Source organism: Plectropomus leopardus, chromosome 17 (genome assembly GCF_026936395.1).
Source record: "Plectropomus leopardus strain MGB_pleo_1.0 chromosome 17, ASM2693639v1, whole genome shotgun sequence".
Taxonomy (NCBI): Eukaryota; Metazoa; Chordata; class Actinopteri; order Perciformes; family Serranidae; genus Plectropomus; species Plectropomus leopardus.
Window position 1 is genome coordinate 33,185,080 of NC_142192.1, and position 24,754 is coordinate 33,209,833.

Consider the following 24,754-nt stretch of genomic DNA (forward strand, 5'->3'; position numbering starts at 1 on the left):
GGGGGGGGGGGTCAACTATCACCTCGCTGCAGAAACAAACAAAACACCTGTAAAATTATTTAAAGTCATTAAAAAATAAAAACAAACCTGAAACGGAGCTGAGAGTCTATTTACAGTATTGCCTTAAAAACCAGTTCAAACAGCAGGTCTGACAGACGCGACCTTTGACCTTTTACACTCTTAAAAACAACAACGCGCCATTTTTAACAGCTGCTGCAGGACGCTGCGACCTGAGGACGTCTTCATGTGGTCGAATGACACGTCGTGCACACAGGGAAGTTTTCCTTGTCGTCTTTCTTATGGAAAGTTTTTCATTTTCAATCAAAAGAAACATTTTATTTTGAAGTAAGTGAATTTGCAGCACAGAGCTTTTACTTTCCCAACCTCACATATTCTGTTTCCTGCTGTAGAGTGAGTTGTTTTTTCGAGAATAGTAACTATTTTATTGATCTGTTGTTGTTTTTGTGTCACCTATTTTTTTAATGACAAATAAGAGACGGCCTAAGGGACTGTTCTTTATTTATCAGAGGGGGTGGCTGTGTTTTTAATCCTCACCGAGGCGACAAAGATTTTCCCTCGTGTGTTCGTCTCACACGATGCGTTCAAGGACCGTCAGAAATCTGATAAGCCAACGATAATATATGTTTTTTCAGTTTCTGGTTATGATAAATGGCGTAATTTTGGAAAGCCTGAGTTAAGAAAGAAGAAAAGAAAAGAAAAAAATGCCCCAAAATTTAGAGAAATAAATGCAAAAGTTTTTAAAAATCAAAGAAAAAAAAAGAAAAAAAAAGAAAAAAGTGGCCAATATTTAAGAAAAGTTTTTAAAAATCACCAAAAAAACAAACAAACAAAAAAATACCTTTTTTTTTTTTTTTTTAAATAAAACATGCCTTTCAAAGCCACAGGCCCGCAGGTTTGGAGGGCATGTTTCCGTATAATAACAAGGTTTGTTTTTTCCCCGTGAGCATATAAATTCAATTCAAGTATTCGAAACATGGAAGTTACTTAAAACGCCCGTCCCTTTTCTTCGCCGTTTGATGTTTCGATGGTGAATCATCGACAAAGCGCTGAAAAGTGGTGTGTTGTTTTTTTAAGAGTGTAAACGAGAGAAAAGCTAAAACTTTACAGCAGTTTAGTTAAAAGTCAAAGTTCATCAGGACGAACAAACCGACTGAGATAAATGACCAGAGAAGCATGCATACTTTTTTTTCGACATTATTAATGTGTGATTATCATATCTTATCCTAATCAATTAATTTGATGATTTCTGATCTCGTTTATTTCACGTCAGGTCGGTTCGCTCCTGTTTGAAACAGCCGGAGAGAAAGTCGACAGTAAAAAGTTTCTGCCTGCGTAGCTGCAGAATCCCACGCAGAGCAGCGACACCTGAATCAGACGCGACAGGCGTGTCCCTGTTTCAGGCTCCGCCTCCGACGCAACAAGTACTCAGTTTCCCATAATCCACTGCAACGGTGCGTTCAGGTGACCTCTGTCAGACGTTACGGTAAAAATGGAGACCTGCAGGCGGCTGACATGTTTCTTTAGACACGTGGGTCATATGACCAACAGGGTGTAACCTGATTGGACAGAGGTCTGATTTTTTTCTCAGGGATCCTGCATTTTTACAGACAAAATTTTAAAACTGAAAGGACTCATCCAAAAATTTCAAAACCTATTCAAAAATGTTTTCAGCGACCCCATGATGTGCTCAAGGACCACCAGAAATATGAAAATCAACAATAATTCTTGATTTTTACAATATCTGGTTGTATAAAGCATTGTAATTTTGGCAATTTTTACAGAAAACATGGATTCAAAACCTATTTTCTTAAAAGAAACCACATGGTTTTCTATAAAAATAGATTTTTAATAAAACTATTTTTCAAAAAAAAAAACAAGCATTGTTTTTTCCCACCCCTAAAGCAAAATTTGCTTAAAATGTTTTTAAGCGATGCCTCATGGGCAGATATGAAGGAAGATTTGGATCGCAGAGAAAAAAATGAAACTTCTGTGATGAGAAACTAAAAAACGTTTTCACATATTGACGCATATTAAAGCTACTTTACGTCATCAGAGACAGAAAATAAATTCACCGTCAGGTTATTTAGGTTATTACAAACAACAAATGTTTCGATTTTTCCAGAACAATCAATGGTTTTTACTAAATCCATTACTTTTCTAGTCCTGGAAAATTTGATCGTGAAATTCCATAACTTTTCCAGGTTTTCCAGGACTGTGGGAACTCTGATTTCTTCACTCAAAGTTTAATTTCTTGACATTTTTATTGAAGCCACTTGAAATGTGGTCAATTTTTCTGCCTGCTGTTTAACAGTCGGACTGGAGAAGCACCTGAACGCAGCGCAGGTTTTTGGCGTGGCGTGGGGCGTTTCCTCTGAGGAGGAGCTGCAGGATCAGCTGGAGGTTCGGGGTCATTTTCAGGAGGCGGAGCCGGAAGCGAGACACACGGCGGCGGTCCGAACATCACGAGGGGACGGGCAGTTTGAAGACAAACCAAACTAAAAAAAAACACCAACAGCTGCAGATCAGGGACAAAAAAAACCACATCAGAACGAATATTTCCTCCCACCCGCCCCCTAATCTTCCCTGGAAACTCCCTACGATAAATCAAACACACACTGGGATCATGATCTATGTGACCTGAGCTACAGCAGGTCTGCATGTTTCTAACGGGGCAGAGACAGCAGAGTCTTCACTACGCAGTTCGAAGGGTTAAAACACGATGGAGGATGGAAGATCCTGAAAACACGTGACATCCCTGATTGGGTGTTAGACACACTGAGGTCCTGAAGGGGGCGCTGTCCTCTCCGGTCAGAGTCCAGAATCAGATATGGCTGCAGGGAGAAAAACCTGAAGGAGGATTTTCAGAGGTCAGGTGGACGTGTGGTCGGTCTGTCCGTCCCGTTAGAAGCTCGGCAGGACGGACGGATGATAAGAGACCAGCCGGCTCTTCGCTTCCTGTTTGTGCGGGATCGTCTCCGTGACGTCGGAGGTAAAAACAGGTAAAACTCCAGGTCTGCGTGTCGTCGATGGATCCAGACTTCGGTGCTTTGAGGCTGCGCTGGGAGACGTTTACGGAGGTTTGTGTCGGCAGGTTGAAGCTCGTACGAATTAATCAAAAGTCCAGATCAGACAAGACTTACTGCAGACCGTTGTCATGGCAACATGAGCGTAAACACAAACAACACAACTGATCTCAGAGCCAGTTCACTAATCACAAGACGACTGGATCAAACCGATGTTACACGAGCCGATTCTTGAGTACCAAAACCCCCCCCAAAAAAAGCCAAAATCCAGAATAGATGAAACGCCGAAAGAAGAATTTGTACGAAGTCACAACAACACGTGGACGATGAAAACAAGTGCGACAGCCTTGATTCACCGAAAAGACCCGACGTCTTTTGTTCCTGAGGCGGCGTGTTTCGTTCATTCTTCACAGCGAGGACGCTACAGATTTACACTCAAAGTCCAAAATAATGGAATTTAAAACATGCGATTAAAAACGCGACTGATCACGATTTACTGTTGAAATTCAGCTATTAATCCGATTTTAAAACGGCTCCATAACACGCCTACGTGGCCTCGGATCAGAAATCATGACGGCTCGTGCGGTGGCTGCTATAGAAATGAAGCTGCTAATGTTTTGAGCATCCGTTGCCATGGTTACTGGGATGTTATCACCAGAGGAGATGTCGCACAATATCACTCAGTGGAAACACGGTCATCTCCACGTTTTGTTACATCGATTTTCCGAAAATATCGCTTAAGCTTAAGTAATACCCCTGATGGAAACATGCGTGTGCGGCACATAGATCCAGCCGTGTGTTTGGGTCTCAGAAGTCTTGTGGTCTGAACTGGACTCCAGCAGGAAGCTGCGTCAGGCGGCTCGTTAATTCACCGCCTGCTGTTGGACACGAGTTTGTTTTTTCCCCGAGTGTCGGCCAAACACACCTGACGTCTTGCTGATGCGAGCAGGAGCTGCAGCCGAGTCGAGCGCGGAGACACGACGCCGAAATCTGGTCCGGTGGAGGAGAGGAAGTGACATCATTCTGTAGTCAACACCTTTTCTGAAAGATGGCAGCGGGGCGGGACTTTAGTTTCGACTGGAGACGTCCAGCGAGGCGTTCGGGGTCGGAGCTCAGGATCAGGACGAGGACGGGGGACAGACTGGGGCCCTGCAGCAGGTTTAAAGGGACACGTGTGGACTCTTCAGCCGGCGTCAGCGGGTGAAGTTCTGATAAAATCTTCTTATATATTATCTAAAAATAAAGACGTGAGATTCTAGTACAAACGGAAACAAACTATCTGAGATCACACAGTTCCTGTTGCTGCTGTCTCTGGCGCCGGCTGTTTGTTGTTTGTTTGTTTGTTTGTTTGTTGTTTGTCTGGCGGAGGTCGGGTCAGACTGAGACGGACAGAAACAGGACGGGACGACACACAGACGACACATCGGCTGGAGGACTAGTCGTCTTCGTCGTCGTCGTCGTCCTCGCCTTCGTCGTCCACGTCTCTCTTCCTCTTCTGTCCCTGAACACCCGCCTGGTCCTCTGCACACAGAGAGACAAAACCAACCAATCAGAGGAGAGCGACAGCAAAACGACCAACGAAAATCCGCACTGATTCGTCACTCACCTTCCTCCTCCTCCTCTGCATAGTCGTCCTCATCGTCATCGTCGTCCTGACAGGAAGCAGCGAGAGAAGAAGTTTCAGTTAGTCACTTTCAAAATAAAAGTTCCACTAGAAGCTGCTTGTTTCTGATTGGACGACGCTAACGAAGATCTAAATCTAATCATCACGTCTACGTCATGTGACCAGGCTGACCTCCATCAGACCGACCCTGACAGGCTGTGGTTTTTAAACACACTCACAGAAACTTATGATCGTTTAGAAAATGTGACAAATTTTTTTGATTTTTATTGTAATTTTTTTAGGCTGAAAAATAAATAAATAAAATGATTTAAAAATTTGGGATTTTCATTTTTTTCTTTCGCAAAATAAAGAAATTGTTAAAAAAACAGAAATAATTCTAAATAAAATCAAGAAAAGTTATAACATAATACAAAGATAAGTAAATATAAATTCCTAATTTTGCGTCATGAAAAGACAAATTTCTTTTGACTGTTTGGAAATAACATTTTGTCTTTTAAATAATCAGAAAAGTCAAAAACAATCTGTTACACAATGTCAAGATTTGATTACATTTAGGAAAGAAATGTAATAACATTTTATTCTGATTTGTTTTGTTGTGTTTAGAAAATTATGTCGCCACAAAGGTTTTTTTTGTCCGTAAGGAGACAAACATCTTCTTCCTGTTTACCAACATCTGTCCTCAGAGGCGGCCATTTTTGGTGCTGAACCTGGTCAAGAACACGGTCACAGCTGAAGTCACAGCGGAGGTCGATCCGTCCGAGCGACTCAGACATCAGGCAGAGGAAACACCTTAAATTCATCTCATCAGACGTCACGTGACGCGGTGGACGCTAAACGATCTGAGGGCATGAATCGTCTTTCACGTTTGTGGAAGTTTAATTGTTGTTTTCACTGCAGAACTTTTTATTATTAGATTTGTGATCAAACGCTCAACGAGAAGACGACAGGCGAGCACGTTACGCACCGAGCGCCGTCTTTCGTGAGGCTAAACGTTTTCTGTATGAAGGGAAATTAGGGGCGAATCAGAGTATTGCTATAACATACACTGTGATGTCATGTGATTTATTAGCTTTTTTCAACTGTAAAATATGTTCAAAAAGGGAAAATGTCTCAAGTGGACTGAGACGAAATTAATCTCATTAATTTAGAAGACCATCAAAAGTTTAATGCCTATGTGCAATATCAGTAATTTATATCATTTTAAAAAATCAATACTTACACAGAATGTCTTCACACTACGCTGTATCGACTTTTTCACACCTCAAACTCAAATGTAATGTTTGTATATTTTGCACAAATGTGTCTTTTTTTGCTTGATATTTTATTTTCTCTAAATTCTCGTTTTATATGTTACTGAAGCGCTTTCGTAATAATGATTTTGTGGCGGCGTAAACGCTGCCTGGTTTATGTTCAGAGACATCGTTTGTTTCAGGTGGCGTAGGTGGGAACAGATCGTAATTTCTGTTAAATGTTAAAAAGAGATCATTTGAAAATGATGCTGCTGTGAGTGAATACTGTGTCGCCCATTTTGGCAGAAAACAACTGAAACACGACGTCAGTGAGCGTTTGTTGATGGAAACCCGCCTCGTGACTGTGGTTGTTTTTGTGTCTCTGCCTGGTCTGGACAGGTGCATCATGGGAGCGGGCCCGTGTCTGAGCCGTTCGTGGATCGACCTGCAGGCTGACGCCCGAGTTGCCCACCTGATCGGCCCGGTTCACCTGAAAGCTCAGCCCCACCTCTCCTCCCTCCGAGCCGTCCTCGTCCTCCTCGTCATCGTCCTCCTCGTCGTAGTCGCCGGTCGGCCCCGCTCCGTCCTCGCCGTCCTCGTCTGTAAACACAGAGACACGTTCAGACAGACGGCACGGTGTTATACTTTCCGTCCACTAAACGCACACGCCAAGCGCCCCACCTTCGTCCTCAGCCTCGGAGTCGGGCGCCTCGTTGTCATCCTGGTCGAAGCCGTCCAGGTAGGTGACCTGAGGCAGCAGCTCGAAGACGCTCTCCCTGTAGTCCTCCAGAGACGTGATCTCACAGTTGAAGAGGTCCAGACTCTGCAGGCTCTTCAGGTTTTGCTGCAGCAGGAAACGTTATCGGTTAAAAACGACACAGACGGAAAGATTCAGCTGAAGCGGTCATTAAATCTGAAATCAAAGAGATAAAAACTGTTTCCCCTTTAACACACATCAAAACTGATGACGAACATCATAAAGCATCTGCAGAGCATGTGTCAAGGTTTTGAAAGATTTTATTGTGAAAATTAAAATTATTTATCCTCTCTTCCTTTAAGGTATTTTTCACATTTTATTTTAGACTGTTTGTTTAGAGCCCCACCAACCCAAAAAGTGACTGTTTTTCTTGTTCCCACAAGATAATTAACCTGTGCAAAAAAACTATAACCTTTCTTTTGTGTGTGTGTGTGTGTTTGTGTGTGAGCGAGTGTGTGTGTGTGTGTTCTGACCAGCGCCTCCACGTTGCTCAGCTCTTTGATCTTGTTCCCGCTCAGGTTGAGGTAGGTCAGGTTGGGACATTTCTCCGACAGAGTCTCCAGAGAACCGGACAGGTTGTTGTCACTCAGCTCCAACTGAAAACACACACACACACACACAGACACACAGACACACAGACACACACACACAGACACACAGACACACAGACACACACACACAGACAGACACACACACACAGACACACACAGACACACAGACACACACACACACACAGACACACACACACACACACACACACACACACACACACACACACACACACACACACACACACACACACACACACACACACACACACACAGACACACACACAGGATTGCTGTGATACTGAGGAAAACTTAAAAACATGATTCTCAGGAAACTTCTGCAGGGATTTTTTCTGTAATTTTTAAGTGTATTTATTGACATTTATTCAGGACATCAAAGACAATGAAAAGTTACACTGCATGATGTCATTACAGTGTGTGTGTGTGTGTGTGTGTGTGTGTGTGTTACCTTGCGTAGTTTGGGCAGTGAGGGCAGTTTAGCCAGCGAGCTCAGACCCACGTTGACCATACTGAGGAACTCGAGCTCCGTGAACGCATCCGTCAGACCTTCGACCTCGCCGTCTGCAGAGCGACTGTTGTCAACCACCAGCTCCACTATCTGACACACAGACACAGACACACACACAGACACACACACACACACACACACACACACACACACAGAATTGTTATTATCGTTATTATAAGTGGTAGTAGCTTTATTATTGTATTATAATTATAATTACTGCAGTTTTTAAAACTGCCCACACACAAAACTTAGTTAATTTACCACAATTTTACAGACAAAATATCTTATTGATTAATCAAGATAATATCAGACATATAAATTGCTTATGAAAACAGTTTTGGTTGCAGCCTTCACTGAAATGAATATTTTCCACAAGGGTTCTTTCAAAGACCGAGGTCAGAGGTCAAGAATAACTTTAGCCTTAAGTTATAGCACATTTTGGGACATTAAGTCTTTGACTGACAGGGGCAACGGCCTGCTGCATCCACAATACCGCAGCTGCTCGATATATTGTCAGATTTCAGCTTTCGGCGAATACATCGATTATTCATCAGCTGGTCACAAAATGTCAGAACAGACGAGTGAACGTGTGTTTGAGGTCATTTAGGAACTGATCTGAACCAACAGAGAGCGCTGACAGGTTGATTTTTACTCTGGAAATATGTCACACTTCATATCTGAACCGTCTGAAAGCTGAGCAGATTGATTTGATTTCTTTGAAAAACACGAGAAGAGAACAACAAGCAGTTAAGAGGAGATGACCTGAAAATTACCTGAAAATGACCAAACACAACAAGAAAACTCAATGGAAATAATCAACAAACAATCCAAAAAATACTGAGAAAATTACCTGAAAATTTGTACACACAAAAACACTCAATGGGAAAAAAATTCCTGAAAAAAACTGCTTAACAATTATTATAATTTTGTGGGGACAAAAAATGTAATCATATAATTATGAACATCAGATATATACATTTCTGGACATATTTCCTTAGCTTGTCCAGAGAAAAAAATAAAAACTAAGGAAAAACTATATTCATAATTACCATGATTACATATTTAAAATTGTGTTACAGAATTTTTATTATTTTTTAGGCACTTTTTCCAGGTCATTTCCTTGTTTGTTAACTTATTTTAACTTAACTCTGTGCAAACACTGCAGACTCGTACTTATTCAGGGGCTTTCACATGCGTGCCTGGACAAACGTGTGTGTGTGTGTGTGTGTGTGTGTGTGTGTGTGTGTGTGTGTGTGTGTGTGTGTGTATTTACACATACATTACTACAGGTGCTTTGGTGCTTGAGCGTCTGTATTCATACAGTCTGTGTGGCGGTTTGGAGAACAGGTTGATGAAACGATCTGCAGGTGTGTTTGCAGCATCATGTGACGCTCTGAAATGATTATGAGGTATGAGCGTATTTAAAGGGATCATTTTAAACAGTTTGTATCAAAACGGTGTGCGGGGCAGGGATGCAGGTTAATATCAGCACGTTATTAACTTTAAAATGTTTAAAATATCAGGATCGGCCAACATGCTGATTTCTGCAGATATTTACTGATTTTTTTAAGCAAAGTGTGAAGAAGCGAGGGGCCAGTCACAGCAGCCTCATGCATGCCTCTAAGACTTACAGACATATCAGATTTTAGCATGTTTTTAGCATTTTAGGACATTTTCAGGACTTTTGGACATGTCTAGGATTTAAGAACATTACTATGATTTAAGCATGTCCCTAGCATTTTGGGACGTTTTTAGAAGTTAAGGATTTCTAAGATTTCGGGAAGTTTCTTGGATTTTAGGATATTTCATGAATTTTTAAATTGATTCTATGATTTTAGGATGTTTCTAGGATTTAAGGACATAAACAGGATTTTAGCATGTTTCTAGAATCTTAGGATGTTTTTTATTTCTAGGATTTTATGGTGCTTCTAGGATTTTTGCATTTTTCTAAGATTTAAGGACATCTATAGGATTTAGGGACATTTCTAAGTTTTTTTTTTTTTTTTTTTTTAAGCAAATTTTAAGCATTTTAGCACATTTCAAAATTTCCAGAATGTTTTTGTGTGTGTGTGTGTGTGTGTGTGTGTGTGTGTGTGTGTGTGTGTGTTTGGGGGGGTTACTTCTCTGGCAATTTTTTTTAATCAACAAGCTCTATATTGATGCTGTTTTATGAACTCTGGCACCGTATGGATTACTAAAAGTACAAAACAATTCCCACTTTGAATCACTTTATTTTTATTGTGGATTAAAAAATGATTGGGGGGGCACCCAGCACACTTTTGGGGGCCAGATTTGGCCCACGGGACATAAGCTGAGCATCACTGCTCTGGAATAAACACGGTGATGTTGATTTCGCCTGCAGAATAATTAAAATAACGGTGTGCAGGTAGCGTGAGTCAGTGAGTGAGCTCGTGGAGGACTTTGTTCAGACCGGTGGTTGTTTCCTCAGCTTCTGCTTATGTAACAGCAGAGACTCAGAGTTTCAGTGTAACAGCTTCAGCCTGCAGGCCAACAGGCATCAATGAAGACACCATTACACCCAGCACCGTGTGTGTGTGCGCGCCGTGTGTGTGTGAGGGGGTTAACCTACTACAATCTACATGCAACGTGTGGTGTGTGTGTGTGTGTGCGTGCGTGCGTGTGTGGGGGTTGTCTGCTGAGCCTTCACACACACCATCTGCCGCCCCCCCGACACACACACACCAATTCATAAAACATGACACCAGCAAGTTTGTATTTCTCAGTTTGAAGTGAATTAAGTCTGAAACGAGAGCACAAGTGTGTGTGTGTGTGTGTGTGTTATTTAACTGAAGCTGATCGGTTGGCAGTCCAGTTATATAACTTAATCACACACGCGCGCGCGCGCGGGAGCTCTAGCTGCTTTATAAAAAGCGACAATAACCGCGTGTTTTCGGTGTCCTCTCATTGATATTAGTTTAATGGCGTCAGTGCGCAGTTGTGTTGATTTGAACAGACATCAGTAATCCGTCAGCGCGGTAATCTGTTTCACTTTAAAGCCTCGCCGAGTAACGCCATTTTGATTGGATACGACGCGGTTCAAACACCGACTCTCTGCCCGTTACACGGTCTGCGCGGACGGTACCGGGCCGCGGTGTACCGCCGCTTCTCCGGCCCCCTTCAGACACTCGTTTTATGTAAATATTCGTCGATGTTCGACACAATCTGCCGTCGAAACGGCCGCTAATCCGCTTTCTGTAACGTTAAGTCGGTAACGCGTTACTGCCGAGCACGAGCTTCCCCTCTCAAAATGTCTCTGTGACCGACCTCACAGCGCCCCGCGGCCGCCGCCGAGCGCGGCCGCGCGGGGAAATGTCCCCACAAAAACTCGATAAAAGACGTTAAGTTTACTCCTGAGTTGAATTTACCGAAGAGAAGCTCGACTTAACGTCAGCAGACTCGGCGTTTCCGTCGAAGTTTAAGCCGTCGGCGACTTAAAATGTCCGCTCTCCAGAGAAGCCCGATGTCGTTGTTGTTTTTCCGGGGACGAAATCCCGCCGCGAGCCCCGAAATCACCCCGACAAACGACCGCGGCGACAACAAACGGCGCGTTAACGCTTGTTTTTACGTTTATTTTGCGTCGTTTTGAACATTAAACTCCTGCGACCGCGGCCGGTGATTAAAAGTTTAAACTTCGCCGTCTGTGAAGGCGTTTTAATATTTCGGTTGAACGGGGGGACTGTTCGCGGTGAAAGAACCGGAGCTGGAGCGGTTTTGACGGTTAATTCGTGCCCGCGGAGCCTCCCCGAGAGACGGGATTCACCGGAGAGGAGGAGGGGGCGGGCGGACCGAGCCGCGGAGATGCTTCCACATCCATCGGGCTCTCCGCCGGTAGCCGTCCAAACTAAAACCGGATCGATAAGACGTTTAACGGACCGAATGATGCGAAACTTGGCCGTTTCGTGTCGGTAACCCCCCGTGTGATGAGCGCGGGGGGAGCAGCCGGGCTCCGGTCGCACATCACCTCCCGGGCTATTTCAGGCAACAATTAAACTGTTTTTTAAAATAAAAACCGGCTCACCTCCGCCGGGCTCCGGTTCCGCAGCTCCAGGTTGATCCTCTTCTTCATGTCCATGTTGCAGAGTCCGGTGTGTGGTGTTTAAATCGCGGGTGAACAGTTGAGAAAGTCCCGGGGATCAGCGCGGTGCTGCTCTCCTCTGACGGCCACAGTTTGCCTACTGATCCTCCATGATACCTCGCGCCCTGCCCCCTCCCCCCGCGGCCCCGCCCCCCGCCGCTCGGGGTTGGCCGCGCGCCACTCCGCCGCCTCTGATTGGACGGCGGACACGTCAATCAGCACTGATCGGCCGTAATCCACGAGCTGGGCGGGAATATCCCCGAAAGCCAGCGGCCGCCCGTGAAGCCTCATGGGAGTTGTAGTTACATATCGTCAAATTAATCTTTATTTATTCATTAAAATTACAAAATATACAAACTTTGCTGTCAATATCAACAATAGATCGTCTGTTATTTTAGAATAAATGCGGAAAACAAGAAAAAAATAAACAAAAACACTAATGGCGGTGTGTACATTAAAAAGGGGTCCTACAGTTTAAGGCGAGTTACATTTCAGACTTATTGTTATTTATTTTTTTATAAATTTTTATTGATGGTAACCAAAACTTTTCAATTGATTGTCTAAATTTGAATTTTACATTATAATTTTAAATGTTATGAATTCAAAAGAAACAAAAACTAAATCCTTTAGGGTCTGCTGAAAAGGTGGACTAAAACTTGATTAACGGTTTTTGCCAGTTTACAATTTTCTAATGACAGTCGGACTGAAATTTAAGATCAGTTTTTTGTTTAATGACCAATATTTTTTAATAGTTATTTTTTCTTTAAATTTTATAAATTCAAAACATGAAGTCTGTACACTGCAAAATAAAAATAAAAAATACATAAAAATTATGTAAAAAATATACTCAATGACATAAATAAATACACAGGCAACAGAAAAAATCTGTAAGAAAAGTCATTTGGGGTCTGCTAAACAGATGGAATAAAACTGTAATGTCTTAATAGTTTTTGCCAGTTTCCAATTTCTGTTTTTCATTTTCAGCGGAGAAGTATGTTTTTAAATCAGTGTCTTTAAAAACATAAACAAATCCCTGAGTCTGCTAAACAGATGGAATAAAACCAACATGTATAAATCATCTAATAGCTTTTTGCCAACTTACAATTTTTGATATTTAAATTTTCAACACTGGTGAAGTAGGTTTTAAAAATCTGTATCTTTAAAAACATAAAATGAGGGTAGTCTTTTCAGCCAAATCCTTTTATGTTTGTAATATTTTACAAAAATGTTTTTCATCAGCTCAGAAATCAGGATTGTTAAAAATTAGTGATGTATCCGTCCCACAGTTGGTGTTAAAACAATAACCAAATGAAAGGTTAAGAAAAAGAAGAAATGAATTGAAGTTAAGGGGCCGTTCATGGGGGGGTTGGGATGTAACTTTGTGTTTTTGTTTTTTTTAAACCCAACCCAGCACAACAGATATTTTTCTTTGCGCCTCTTCATCTGTTAAAACGCTTCGATCCAAGCTGCATGCTTTATTTATTACTTCTTGAAAATGTAAATTTCGTTGATTTTTTTTCTATTTTTTAAAAATGTTTTGTTAATGTTGCTTAAATGTCACCAATAAAGTCTGTGACAAAGAAAATAATTCAAATCAAAGTTTGGAGGTGAACTAAAGGAGTAACTTAAATTTAGACCGTAATTATTTTAAACGTGTGATATAATTAGTCCTGATAAGTGTTGTGTGAGTAAAAAAGTCAGTTCTATCTTATTCCTCTGTTATTGTTAAAAATCATATAAAAACTCATCAGCGAGACACTTTTCGCTCACTTTTCATGATCAGAACTCGGTGCAATTTTTCTCAACTTTAAGCTCATAAATGAAATAATTTCGGGTGTGTTCGCAGCCGTCAGCTGAGCACCTGAATGCCTCGTGCTGCGTTCAGGTGTGTAAAAGCATCAAAAACACAAGAGAGAAGTTCCAAAAAAAAAACAAGTGTTTATATTTCAAATTACCAATGCAGGCAGCCATCATCATCATCATCATCATCATCATCATCACGGTGAAGCATTCAGGTACAGTTAAAAAAATACAACTTTATATGTACATAGAAAAAGGTTGGCTTCGCTGAGCTTATAAAAATAACTATCATACTCGACTCAAAGTAATCGCTGATCAGACGGGAAGGAGCACGACGGGCCGATCAGCTGATAGACAGTCATCAATAATCACTGTGGGACTGACCGGAGCTGAACCAGGACAGGAAACACAAACGAACCACAGCCGAGACACTTTTAAAAGACCGATGACTTCAGATGTTTCATCAATGACCATTTTACTTTTTGGGAAGCAGATTTTACGTGGAGCTTCCTTCCTCTGCCGGCTGCAGAGACGACTTATCACAGATTGTTTATTTTTTTCTGCTAAAGTTATAAAAGTGTTGTCTCGTCGAAATAACATCTTGTTTACACACACAGAGAAAAGGTTTGTGACATTTCCTCCCTACAAATATTCACTTGGATCCACGTTAATGTGTTTTTTGATGATAAAATGTTAAACTGCACCAATAATGTACAAAAACAAATAAAGTGAGTCCTCCATTATTCGCTAAATCTGTTCTTGCAGAGTGGCTTTGTGTCTGATTTTAACACCTTAATTTTCTGAGTTCTTATTTGCTCACATGCTGCATATTCACACATTTTAAAGTTGTTTTTAGTCAATGAAATACTGACACAGGTGGGCGTAAAGGTCCGGTGTGAGCAGGATTTCAGGGGGAAAATGACAGAAATGGAATGAATTTAGTGGATAATCGCCTGAAAATAAGAACTGTTGTTAAATGTAGAAACTGTGATGGGAGTCTTTCTAAACTAATCTATAAAATAATCAATTATGAAAAATGAAAACAATAACAAGGTGCCGTCTTGCTGGACCCAACAAGCTCACAACCACCTGATGACGGGAAACAGCTGGTTTTAGACATTAAACGTTTCCATGATGGATCTGGTTCAGTTCTTTAAGTCAATTTGGGAATAAAGACGATTTTTTTAATAGTCAATCATAAATTGGTTTGTTGAGATGCACAAAAAAGCAGGAAAATAGATATTTTACCCCAAAATGATTCCCATTGCTTTATACACAGCTTCAATGAAACCATTTGATATCCCCACTCAGTTTTTAGGGAGGTTGTTCATAAACATGATGACATCACATCCAAAAACAAAACGTATTATAAACAACAACAAAAACACAATATGAAAAAAAGTAAGAAAGCAGTTCAGAGTTATTTTAGTGTACAAAGAATGCTGACAAACATCTGTTTCCTCTGCGCTCACAGTCACGGCCTTGTTTTGTCTGCTCCCTCTCGGGGAAGCAAAATGGTGCAAGCTACAGCAAGGTTTGAGTAGCTGGGTTTAACAACGTGGTCCCAGTTTAGCAAGACTTAGAGTTATGAAGGCATCAGATGAACAACCAACGGACGAAAACTGGACAAAAATGAAGGGATAAAAATAGGTTAAAATGGGGATAACCATAAAAAAAGGACGAAAATGTTAAATCAAAAAAACAAAAACTAAATTCCCGCTGTTTGAGTATCCTTGGGTTTAGTGATCGAGTCTTTATAAGCGCTTACTCAGAGTCAAATGGGGAAGCAAAACGGTGCTCTAAAGAAATGCTCAGGAAACAGACGTGGCCGTCTTCCCAAACTGTCCATGTTGATATTTTTATTTGGGATCATTGATTGTGTTTTTTTTTTTAAAAAGAACAAAAAAGGGTAAACACGTGGTTGCGTTTTTCCTCCTCAGTTGGTCTCCATCCATTTTGCATCCCGATTAAAAAGGCATTCAGTTACAGTACAAGTGGGAACTCAAAATGGCGCACAACTAAACTCCGCCATCACATCTGTTTAGTCTGTTTTCAATCCGTCTTTCTCTTCCTACTGTTTTGTCCTTTTGGGGAAATCATTTTGCTTCCCTCTCCAACGTGTTATCATCAAAATTTTTATGGGTTTCAAAATGGGGCATGGCTAAACTCCTCCATCATGCCTGTTTAGGCCTTTCTTAGACTGTTTTTCTGCTATGTTGCCATTCTGTTTCTCTCTCAGAAGTGTGGCTATTGGCTCATTTAAGGATTCAAAATGGTGCACGGCCAAACTTCTTTCATGTTTGTTTTCAGTCCGCCCGTCTCTTCCAACTGTTTTGTCCTTTTGGGAAAGCCATTTGCCTCCCTGTCCAACTATTATTACATTTTTCTGGGATTCAAAATGGGGCATGGCTAAACTCCTCCGTCATGTTTTTTAGGGTCTTTCTCCTGCTGTGTTGCCATTTTCTGAAGTGTTAAATCATTCAAGGATTCAAAATGGCGCAGGGACAGACTCCTCGGTTTTAATCATTTTTCTAAGAATGTTTTTTGGGAAGCCGTTTTGTGTCTCCTCTCTGTTGTATTTTGGGGATTCAAAATGGCGCACACTTGAAACCAGCCTCCTCCTGTAATGATCTGTCCGTCGGTGTGTCGCCCTCCCTCCTCCTCATACCTCCTCTCTGTTAGGAGCCGACCTCCGTCGTCTCTCCGCCCGTCTCCACCAGCGTCACCTGACCCTCCTCCCCCTCCATGATGATGCCTCCCTCCTGCAGCACCACCATCTCCCCCTCCTCCTCCACCATGCCGGCCGCCGCCTCCTCCTCGTCCTCCTCCCCTCCCACCACCTCCTCGGGGCTGGCTGCGTTGGCGGCAGCGCTGGCGGCCGTGGTGTTGGCGTTGGTGCTGTTGGCCTGACTTTGGGACATGGCCTCCAGCTTGATGCGGTACTCCTCGGCCTCCTGCTCCTTACGCAGCAGCTGCTGCCGGTACTCCTGCGCCTTCCTGTTGGCCTCCTGCAGCTGCCTCTGCAGCAGCTCCTGCAGGAGGAGGAGAAGACAACGGTCACATCCAGGGTTCCCACTCATTATCATGGAGAAAGTTTAAAAACTTTTCCATGATTTTTCAAGGACCCAAAATACATTTTTGTACTTGCCCAGCATTTTTAAAACAGATAAGATTCAAACTCTGTTTAAACATAATTTCAGCCTCCTCAATAAAGTGTTCAAGGACCGTCACAAATTTAGTTTTTACGATGTCTGGCTATAAAAAGTGATGCACATTTAGCGAGTTTTAAAAAAAACAAAAACATGTCCAAACCTGTTTATATTCTTACTCTGAGTAATAGTATCCCTATTTTTACATTATTTTTCTATCATTCTTTGTGTATTGCATTTTTTATTTTTATTGTTTTGCTGCTTATCTTGATTAAAACATTTTTCATCATCACTTTAAGTGGCTGTAACAAATGAATTTACCCAGTGAGGGATCAATAAAGTCTTATCTAAAATAAATAAATAAATAAAATAGTTTTTTTTTTGTTTTGTATCAAATTTGACATATATGTTTACAAAAAAGAATTTGCTTATTTAAAAAAAAAAAGACATTTAAGAATATCATCCATATATTTTTTAAAGAAAAAAACAAACAATTTATCATGTTTTCTAGAAACAATTCTCAAAATGTTCAAAGAAAACCAAAATTCACCATTATGTTAAATTAATGTAATATAATGTATTACAAACAACATTTTTTATGATTTTTCCATAACTTTCATTGATTTTTACGAGTTATCATTAATTTCAGTCCTGGAAAATGCACGTTCGAAATGACTTTTCCAGGTTTTCTAAATAAATGATGTCACAGAGCTCGTGCTGCTCTGACTGCGAGCGTGTCCTCCGCTCACCGTCTCTCCTGTGTCGTTGTGGTTGTTGGTCACCTCCAGCTTCCTCTTCCTGGAGGGCGGCGGCTGCGGCTCCTCCGTCACCACCTCCTCCGTCACCGTGTTGGCGGGCACCGCCAGCACTGTCAACAAACACACACACACACACACACATCGATTACCGACATGTCGATCTGACCAGGGAGCGTTCGGCTGAGCGGAGGGGCTCGTACTCTGCTGTCCGTGCTGCATGGTGACAAAGAACGGCGGCGCCATCCCTCCTGTGGTCTGCAGGTTGCCATGCTGGTCTGTTACTATGGTGATGACCCTCTGACCCCCCTCGTTGACCACGGTGGCGTGCTGGATGTTGGAGTCCAGAGCGCTGGCAGCCATCGCTTCCTCTGAGTCACCTGGAGGACAGAAATGTTACACATCCACAAAACACGATCATAAAGATCCCTGTGTTTGTTTCTGCGTGTGTGTGTGTGTGGGTGTGTGTGTACCTGCGTTGGCCTTGTTGAGCAGCTCGGCCAGGTTGACCACGCCCCCCTGGATGGCAGGTATCCCCTGGATGATGAACTGCGGCTGGTTGGTGGCGTTGCTCGTCTCCACGTTCATACTCACCTGGTTCATGTTTACCTGGTTCATGTTCACCTGGTTCTGCATGCCCTCCTACACACACACACACACACACACACACACACACACACACACACAGACACAGACACAGAGACACACACACACACACACACACACACACACACACACACACACACACACACACACACACACACACACACACAGACACACACACACACACACACACACACAGACACAGAGACACACACACACACACACACACACACACACAGACACACACACAGACACACACACACACACACACACACACACACAGACACAGACACAGACACAGAGACACACACACACACACACACAGACACAGACACAGACACACACACACACACACACACACACACACACACACACAGACACACACACAGACACACACACAGACACAAATACAGAGACACACACACACACACACACACACACACACAGATACACAGACACAGACACAGAGACACACACACACACACACACACACACACACACACACACACACACACACACACACACACACACACACACACACACACACACACACACACACACACACACACACACACACACACACACACACACACACACACACACACACACACACACACACACACACACAGACACAGAGACACACACACACACACACACACACACACACACACACACACACACACACACACACACACACACACACACACACACACAGACACAGAGACAGAGACACACACACACACAGACACAGACACAGACACACACACAGACACAAATACAGAGACACACACACACAGACACACACACAGACACACACAGACACAAATACAGAGACACACACACACACACACACACACACACACACACACACACACACACACACACACACACACACACACACACACAGACACTCTTGATCACTGGTTCCCAGCTGGACCAGTTACAGGCTCCAGATTTCTCGTCAGTTTAGGGTCCACACATTATATAAAACCCACATTTTTAATTTTATTTGAAAAATGTGAACACTTTGGCCTAAAACACAAAGAAATAAAACATATCGCAAGAATAAACAGAGGCAGCACTTCAAAATAAAAGCTCTGAACATGAAATTCACTTTACTTAATTTTTGCAATAATAAAATAAAATATATAAATAAAGATGAAAATAAATGTAAGAAAACAGCTTCAAAAACACCGTCTGTAAGAACCGCTGAACTTCAATCTGTCCTGCAACAGTCGGCCCACAGCTCAGAGGTCAAAGGTCAGAGGTCTCACCTGCAGCAGCAGCATCAGCTCCGTGTTCTGGATGTCGACGGCGATGTCGAACGGCGTCTTGTCGAACTTGCTGAGCGCGTGCACGTCGGCTCCGTGTTTGATGAGCGTCTCTGCGACGCCGTGGTGACCGTGCTGCGCCGCCCAGTGAAGCGCCGTCATCTTCAGCATGTCTTTGGCGTTGATGTCCGCGCCGCTCTGAAGAGTTCAAACACAGGTTAAGTTTTCCAAGTATCGCTTTACACTTTAACCCTTTGAAACCCAGATCAGCGTCCGTTTTCTTGTGCTGCGTTCAGACGTTTATCACATGCTGTTTAACCTTTTTGAAACGTGAGTAAATTTTTTTGATTTCTTTTGAAAAGATGGAAAAAGGTAATGAAATGTCCCCAAAATTGCAAGAAATTAGTAAAAGTTGACGAGGAAATTTCCTGAAAATAGTTTTTTTTTTAAAGGAAGGAGATAACTAGAAAATAATTTTAAAAAACTAGGGAAAATGTCCAGAACACCAAAAATATAAATATTATAAATAAATATTCTAAATTATGTTACAGAAAAACAATGTCTGCTTTTTTAAAATCTATTTTCAGCAGTTCCTTCTGGGTCATTTTCTTATTTGTTATTGTTTTTTACCTCTCTTTTTGTTGTGTCTTTATTTTCAAGTTGTTGTTTTTTGTTTTGGGTTTTGTTGTAATTTTTAACGAATTTCTTGCTTATTTTTTGGGCCATGTCTTAATAAGTTGCTTGTTGCCATCTCCCATTAATTTTTAAAAAATTCACCAATTTTAAGATAAATATAAATTTAACTGCAGTTGAGACCATTTTGGATGTTTGGAAATGTTTCCAGGATCTGCAGACATTATTCTGATTATTATTCTGATTATTATTATTATTATTTTTGTAATGTGATTTCTTCTTCGGTAAAATTAACTTTGTCTCATCAACAATAAAAGCAGCTGACAGTTTCAGGGAGTCGAGGGGAACTTTTGGGAGTCAGAGTCAGATCGCCTGCTGAGCGTCTCTCACCCGGACCAGCAGCTCCACGATGACCATGTGACCCTCGGCGGCGGCCATGTGCAGCGGCGTCCTGTCCACTTTGGTGCGGGCGTCTCTGCTGACGCCAGCTCTCAGCAGGACGTCGGCGGTGGAGTAATGACCGTGCTGCGCGGCCAGGTGGAGCGGGGACGTCCCCAACTGTGGACACACAGACGCGATGAGTAGTTTTAAAACACAACGTGAGATTTTTTTTATATAGTTTTGTCACAGAAATCTGCCCAAATAATCATCAAGCAACACAAGTATTTTACCCTTCACCCGTTTAAGTCTCTGTTCTTCTTCCTGTTGTGATAACTGTGTGTGTGTTGATGCATGTGTCCTAAATGTAGTCCAGATTGTGTATTTGAGTGTAATCAGTGAATTTGCAGCTCAGCTCCTACAATAAGTCTAAAATACACTGTGGAAACTAAATAGTTACATTCAGACTGTTCAGGTCCAAAAATGCTCCATTGAAACCCATTCAAACTGACATTTTTGATCCCACAGCCATCAGAGCAGAAAAACAGGACTTGTATTATTTCTGGGTGTCATTCTGGGCTTTTGACTCTGAATTTGTCATTTTGACTATTTTCCACCTGATGAGGTCATTTTGACCATATTTGGCATATGGAGGAAATACATGCTATTTCCACTAGGTGACCTGTCACAGTCAATGTAGCTGCTGATCACTGACATATCCCAGACTGTCAGCAGCTACACTCACACACTGACATATCCCAGACTGTCACTCACACACTGACATATCCCAGACTGTCAGCAGCTACACTCACACACTGACATATCCCAGACTGTCACTCACACACTGACATATCCCAGACTGTCAGCAGCTACACTCACACACTGACATATCCCAGACTGTCAGCAGCTACACTCACACACTGACATATCCCAGACTGTCAGCAGCTACACTCACACACTGACATATCCCAGACTGTCAGCAGCTACACTCACACACTGACATATCCCAGACTGTCAGCAGCTACACTCACACACTGACATATCCCAGACTGTCAGCAGCTACACTCACACACTGAGGAGACTCAACATCATTCATTTTTTGTGCTTTTTTTTCTATCTAAAAACAAGGTGGCATCCTGACAAAAACCTGGCATTTAAAGGGTTACAGTTCTGAAAAGTAATGCTTATTTGATATTAATGATTAAGACTGATGTTATTTAAAAAATAAACTCAATGAAAGTAGAAAATCATATTAATGTATAGTATTTTTATAGCCTAATTTTGTGTGCAGAGCGATGTGAGTGTGTGTGATATTAAAGCGGCTCTAAAGGGTTAACATAAACACAATAACCAATGTTACACCTTCTGCTGTTTAACTCTTTCACTGTCACATTATGAGGCCAAGATAAATAAATGATAAATAAATAAATAGTGAACGCAAGTTACAAACTTCAGATGTGTTTTCTCAGCAGCAGATTATTAAATTATCATCAGACTGTTATTGTGGGAAACAGTTTGCGGCTGTTTTAGTGAAGTCTCACCCAGTCGGTGGTGAACGGCGCTCCGTTGGCCATCAGGTTTCTGACCTCATCGTCTTGACCTTTGCGAGCGGCCTCCAGCAGACGCTTCCCGAGGTCCACCAACGACATCTGACACGGACGCACAATTTCAAGGTTATAATTCAGAAATATTTACCTTAAAAAGCATCTTAATACACAAAAAACATCTGTGCAGTTTCACACTTTATTCTACATCAACTCACAAACAACCTGTTTATTCGTACAGAATCGTATATTGTTGTTAAGTGGAGCACTGACTGTTATTTACTACATATATGCTGATTTTATTTTTTTATTTGCTCTACTCAACCAAACTGTTGAGTTTATTCTGAGACGTTAAGAAAATAAATTTTGAATTTTTATTAAATATAAAATGCGGTGTTGTTAATTCAATATATTTAATGGTTTTTCATTAAATATAAACATATATATATATTTTTTTTTAAACGTCTAAAATGTTTTCATAGTTGTATAAATGTAAATATCCATACAAAAATAATGCCAGTACAAGTAATATTACTAATTCTTTGATCAAAAACTGATATGATGTTGCATACTGACAGATTAGAGGCACAGTAACAGTACTTGATTTGGCCAACGTTGAGTATCACTGGAGGGTTGTGCATTTTCTCCAGGTCACTCGGGACGCTCAAAGAAAATTATTTTTCACTTTCAGGGAGGATAAAATAAATAACAGTACGTAACTACATTTTCTTGCATACTTTTACTGAAGAATATTTTCTATGCAGGTCATTTACTGTAACACAGTATTTTTACAGCGTGGTATTGTTACTCTTTTGAACACTTTGCTTTCTCTCAAAAACATGGAAAAAAAGGTAATGTGCATCTTGCTAAGAAATGTTCCACAAATTGTAATAAATTAATATATTTTGAAAAATATAAAAAATAAATTAATAAGGAAACTCAAGGGTAACTATATTTATAGTTATTATAACTTCCTGTTTGAAAATTATATTACTGTATTATTAGATTTTTTTTAATCTTTTCTGGGCCATTTTCTTGTTTATTTTGGCGTTTTTCTTATCAAACATGGTTTTTTTCTAAAACATTACATTAATGTTAAGCTAAATCAGTTTTAATGTGTTACATTAATGCACCCTGGACTGGATTTCTTTAAGTGCACACTGCAGGTCAATTTCATTATTTAAATTTATGGTATTTGTACTGTAACTATACTTCTGAAAAATTGTACAGTCCCTCCATTGCACCTTTTGTACATACTTTTTTGCGTGCTTTATATTCTATTTTGTCATTTTATATTCTAAATTGCTTCTATATTTTTTATCTTATGTTGTATTCTATTTACCAAAACACCAAAACACAAAGTCACCTTCCTTGTACATGTAAATGCACCTGGCAATAAAACTTTGTTTTTCAGGTCATTTTCTTGTACATTATACACATTTCTTGCTAAATTGGGGATTATTTATCTTAAATGTGTCATTTCTCTCTTCCCACGGTTTTAATAAAAATAAAGCCAGTTTTCTCTGGTTTCAAAGGGATGTCTAAAAAATGTCTTTCTTTCATGAAAAAATAATCCAAAGCTAGCCAAGTTAGCCCGGTACTCTCTGTCCGATAATGGAACCCGCGGCTCTACACAGCAGTTGTCATTGACGCAGACGGGAGGAGGACGAGGTTTTTCTCTCCGCGGCCGAGGAGCCATTTTACGCGCCTCCACGGCAGAAAAGAGTCCGCCATGTGCCACGTACCCCCGCCTGCCCTCCGCGAGCCGTTATTTACCACCGACACCGGTTAAAAACAGCCGCTGCGGCACCGAAACGTTTACGTTAACGGCGGACAGGAAACCGTTTGATATTAAGTTGTTGGTTTTCCGGGGGAAGTCACAGAGAAATTTCCTATTTTACACACCGAGAAAAAACTACTTCCACATCCGGTTAACTAGCATTCTTCAGGCGCGCGCCGTCAAACCGCGCGCAGCACACAGCCTCGCGAAACCCTCCCAAATGAACACCTCTGTCCCCATTTCACACACAGACGGAGGCTGAAGTGAGGTTTGGGCCTCTGAAGGAGCAGCGACTCACCGCGGGCTGTGGATTTGGGTTTTTTAGGATCCAGCCGGAGTCTCTTCTCTCTGCTAAGCTAACGTTAGCACGCTAACGGGCTAAACACAACAAATCCCTCCGCGTCCAAACTGTGAAGTTTTATCACTCCGCTTTTACAAGGAATAGGTCCGTGGCGTGCACACGTTTATTCGGGGTAATTTAAACATGGATGATGCGCGGCGCCGCAGCTGGTCGGGCTCCGGGTCCGGGCTCCGGGTCCGGGATTGTTTACCGCGGCGAGATACCGAGAAGCCAACGGTGCAGGCCCCGGATGTTAGCTGCTTCTTCTTCGGCTTCTTCTTCGGTTGTTTTAATGGCGGCTGTAAATAAACAGCCTGCGGGAGCTTCACCGCCCCCTCCGGAATAAAAACAAACTACACCATGAAATTTTAATTTATAGTTCATCTCCCAATTTATTCTATTTTTACTTATCATTGAGTGAGTTTATTTTGGGGGTATTATTATTATTATTATTATTATTATTATTATTATTATTATTATTATCTGTTGTAATTCTGTGTATGGCAAAATTTTAATTTATCATTAATCCCACAATTTTTTTTTTTCTGAAATTAATCTAAACTTTTCCCCAACCTATAACAAATAAAAGCTGTTTTTTTCTAAAAGGAAATTGAGTTTTAAAGACACTAAAATTATATATATATTTCAAAAATATACAGTTCTGATCATTAGAC

The 24,754-nt window shown here is 41.5% G+C and overlaps 2 protein-coding genes across 4 annotated transcripts; both read right to left on the reverse strand.

Annotated features, from left to right (window-relative positions):
• Positions 1 to 1,614: 1,614 nt before the first annotated feature.
• Positions 1,615 to 12,104, reverse strand: anp32e (acidic nuclear phosphoprotein 32 family member E). Of its 3 annotated transcripts, none has more exons than XM_042506215.2 (7): positions 11,771 to 12,104; positions 7,672 to 7,821; positions 7,128 to 7,250; positions 6,579 to 6,741; positions 6,388 to 6,497; positions 4,651 to 4,696; positions 1,615 to 4,565 (listed from the first exon to the last, which is right to left on the reverse strand). In XM_042506215.2, exons 1-7 carry the CDS (start codon positions 11,822 to 11,824, stop codon positions 4,480 to 4,482), a joined length of 732 nt encoding a protein of 243 aa, XP_042362149.1. In that variant the 5' UTR covers positions 11,825 to 12,104; the 3' UTR covers positions 1,615 to 4,479. The 3 variants fall into 3 exon arrangements, with proteins under 3 accessions (XP_042362149.1, XP_042362148.1, XP_042362150.1); XM_042506214.2 differs by having other exon boundaries at positions 6,370 to 6,497; positions 11,771 to 12,103; XM_042506216.2 differs by having other exon boundaries at positions 6,406 to 6,497; positions 11,771 to 12,100.
• Positions 12,105 to 13,745: 1,641 nt separating this feature from the next.
• Positions 13,746 to 24,319, reverse strand: gabpb2a (GA binding protein transcription factor subunit beta 2a). Its single transcript, XM_088090843.1, has 8 exons — positions 24,039 to 24,319; positions 21,958 to 22,065; positions 20,429 to 20,596; positions 19,409 to 19,603; positions 18,005 to 18,173; positions 17,735 to 17,911; positions 17,526 to 17,644; positions 13,746 to 16,659 (listed from the first exon to the last, which is right to left on the reverse strand). Exons 2-8 carry the CDS (start codon positions 22,063 to 22,065, stop codon positions 16,306 to 16,308), a joined length of 1,290 nt encoding a protein of 429 aa, XP_087946969.1. The 5' UTR covers positions 24,039 to 24,319; the 3' UTR covers positions 13,746 to 16,305.
• Between the last annotated feature and the right edge of the window lie 435 nt (positions 24,320 to 24,754).

Coding starts and splice junctions, on each gene's coding strand:
- anp32e (XM_042506214.2), bottom strand. CDS start 11,824: ATGGACATGAAGAAGAGGATCAACCTGGAGCTGCGGAACCGGAGCCCG. Junction 6,498..6,578: donor CTCCGAGGCTGAGGACGAAG/GTGGGGCGCTTG, acceptor CTGTGTTTACAG/ACGAGGACGGCGAGGACGGA. Junction 4,697..6,369: donor AGGTGAACCGGGCCGATCAG/GTGGGCAACTCG, acceptor GCTTCCTGTCAG/GACGACGATGACGATGAGGA.
- gabpb2a (XM_088090843.1), bottom strand. CDS start 22,065: ATGTCGTTGGTGGACCTCGGGAAGCGTCTGCTGGAGGCCGCTCGCAAA. Junction 19,604..20,428: donor TCGTGGAGCTGCTGGTCCGG/GTGAGAGACGCT, acceptor TGAACTCTTCAG/AGCGGCGCGGACATCAACGC. Junction 18,174..19,408: donor AGCTGATGCTGCTGCTGCAG/GTGAGACCTCTG, acceptor GTGTGTGTGTAG/GAGGGCATGCAGAACCAGGT.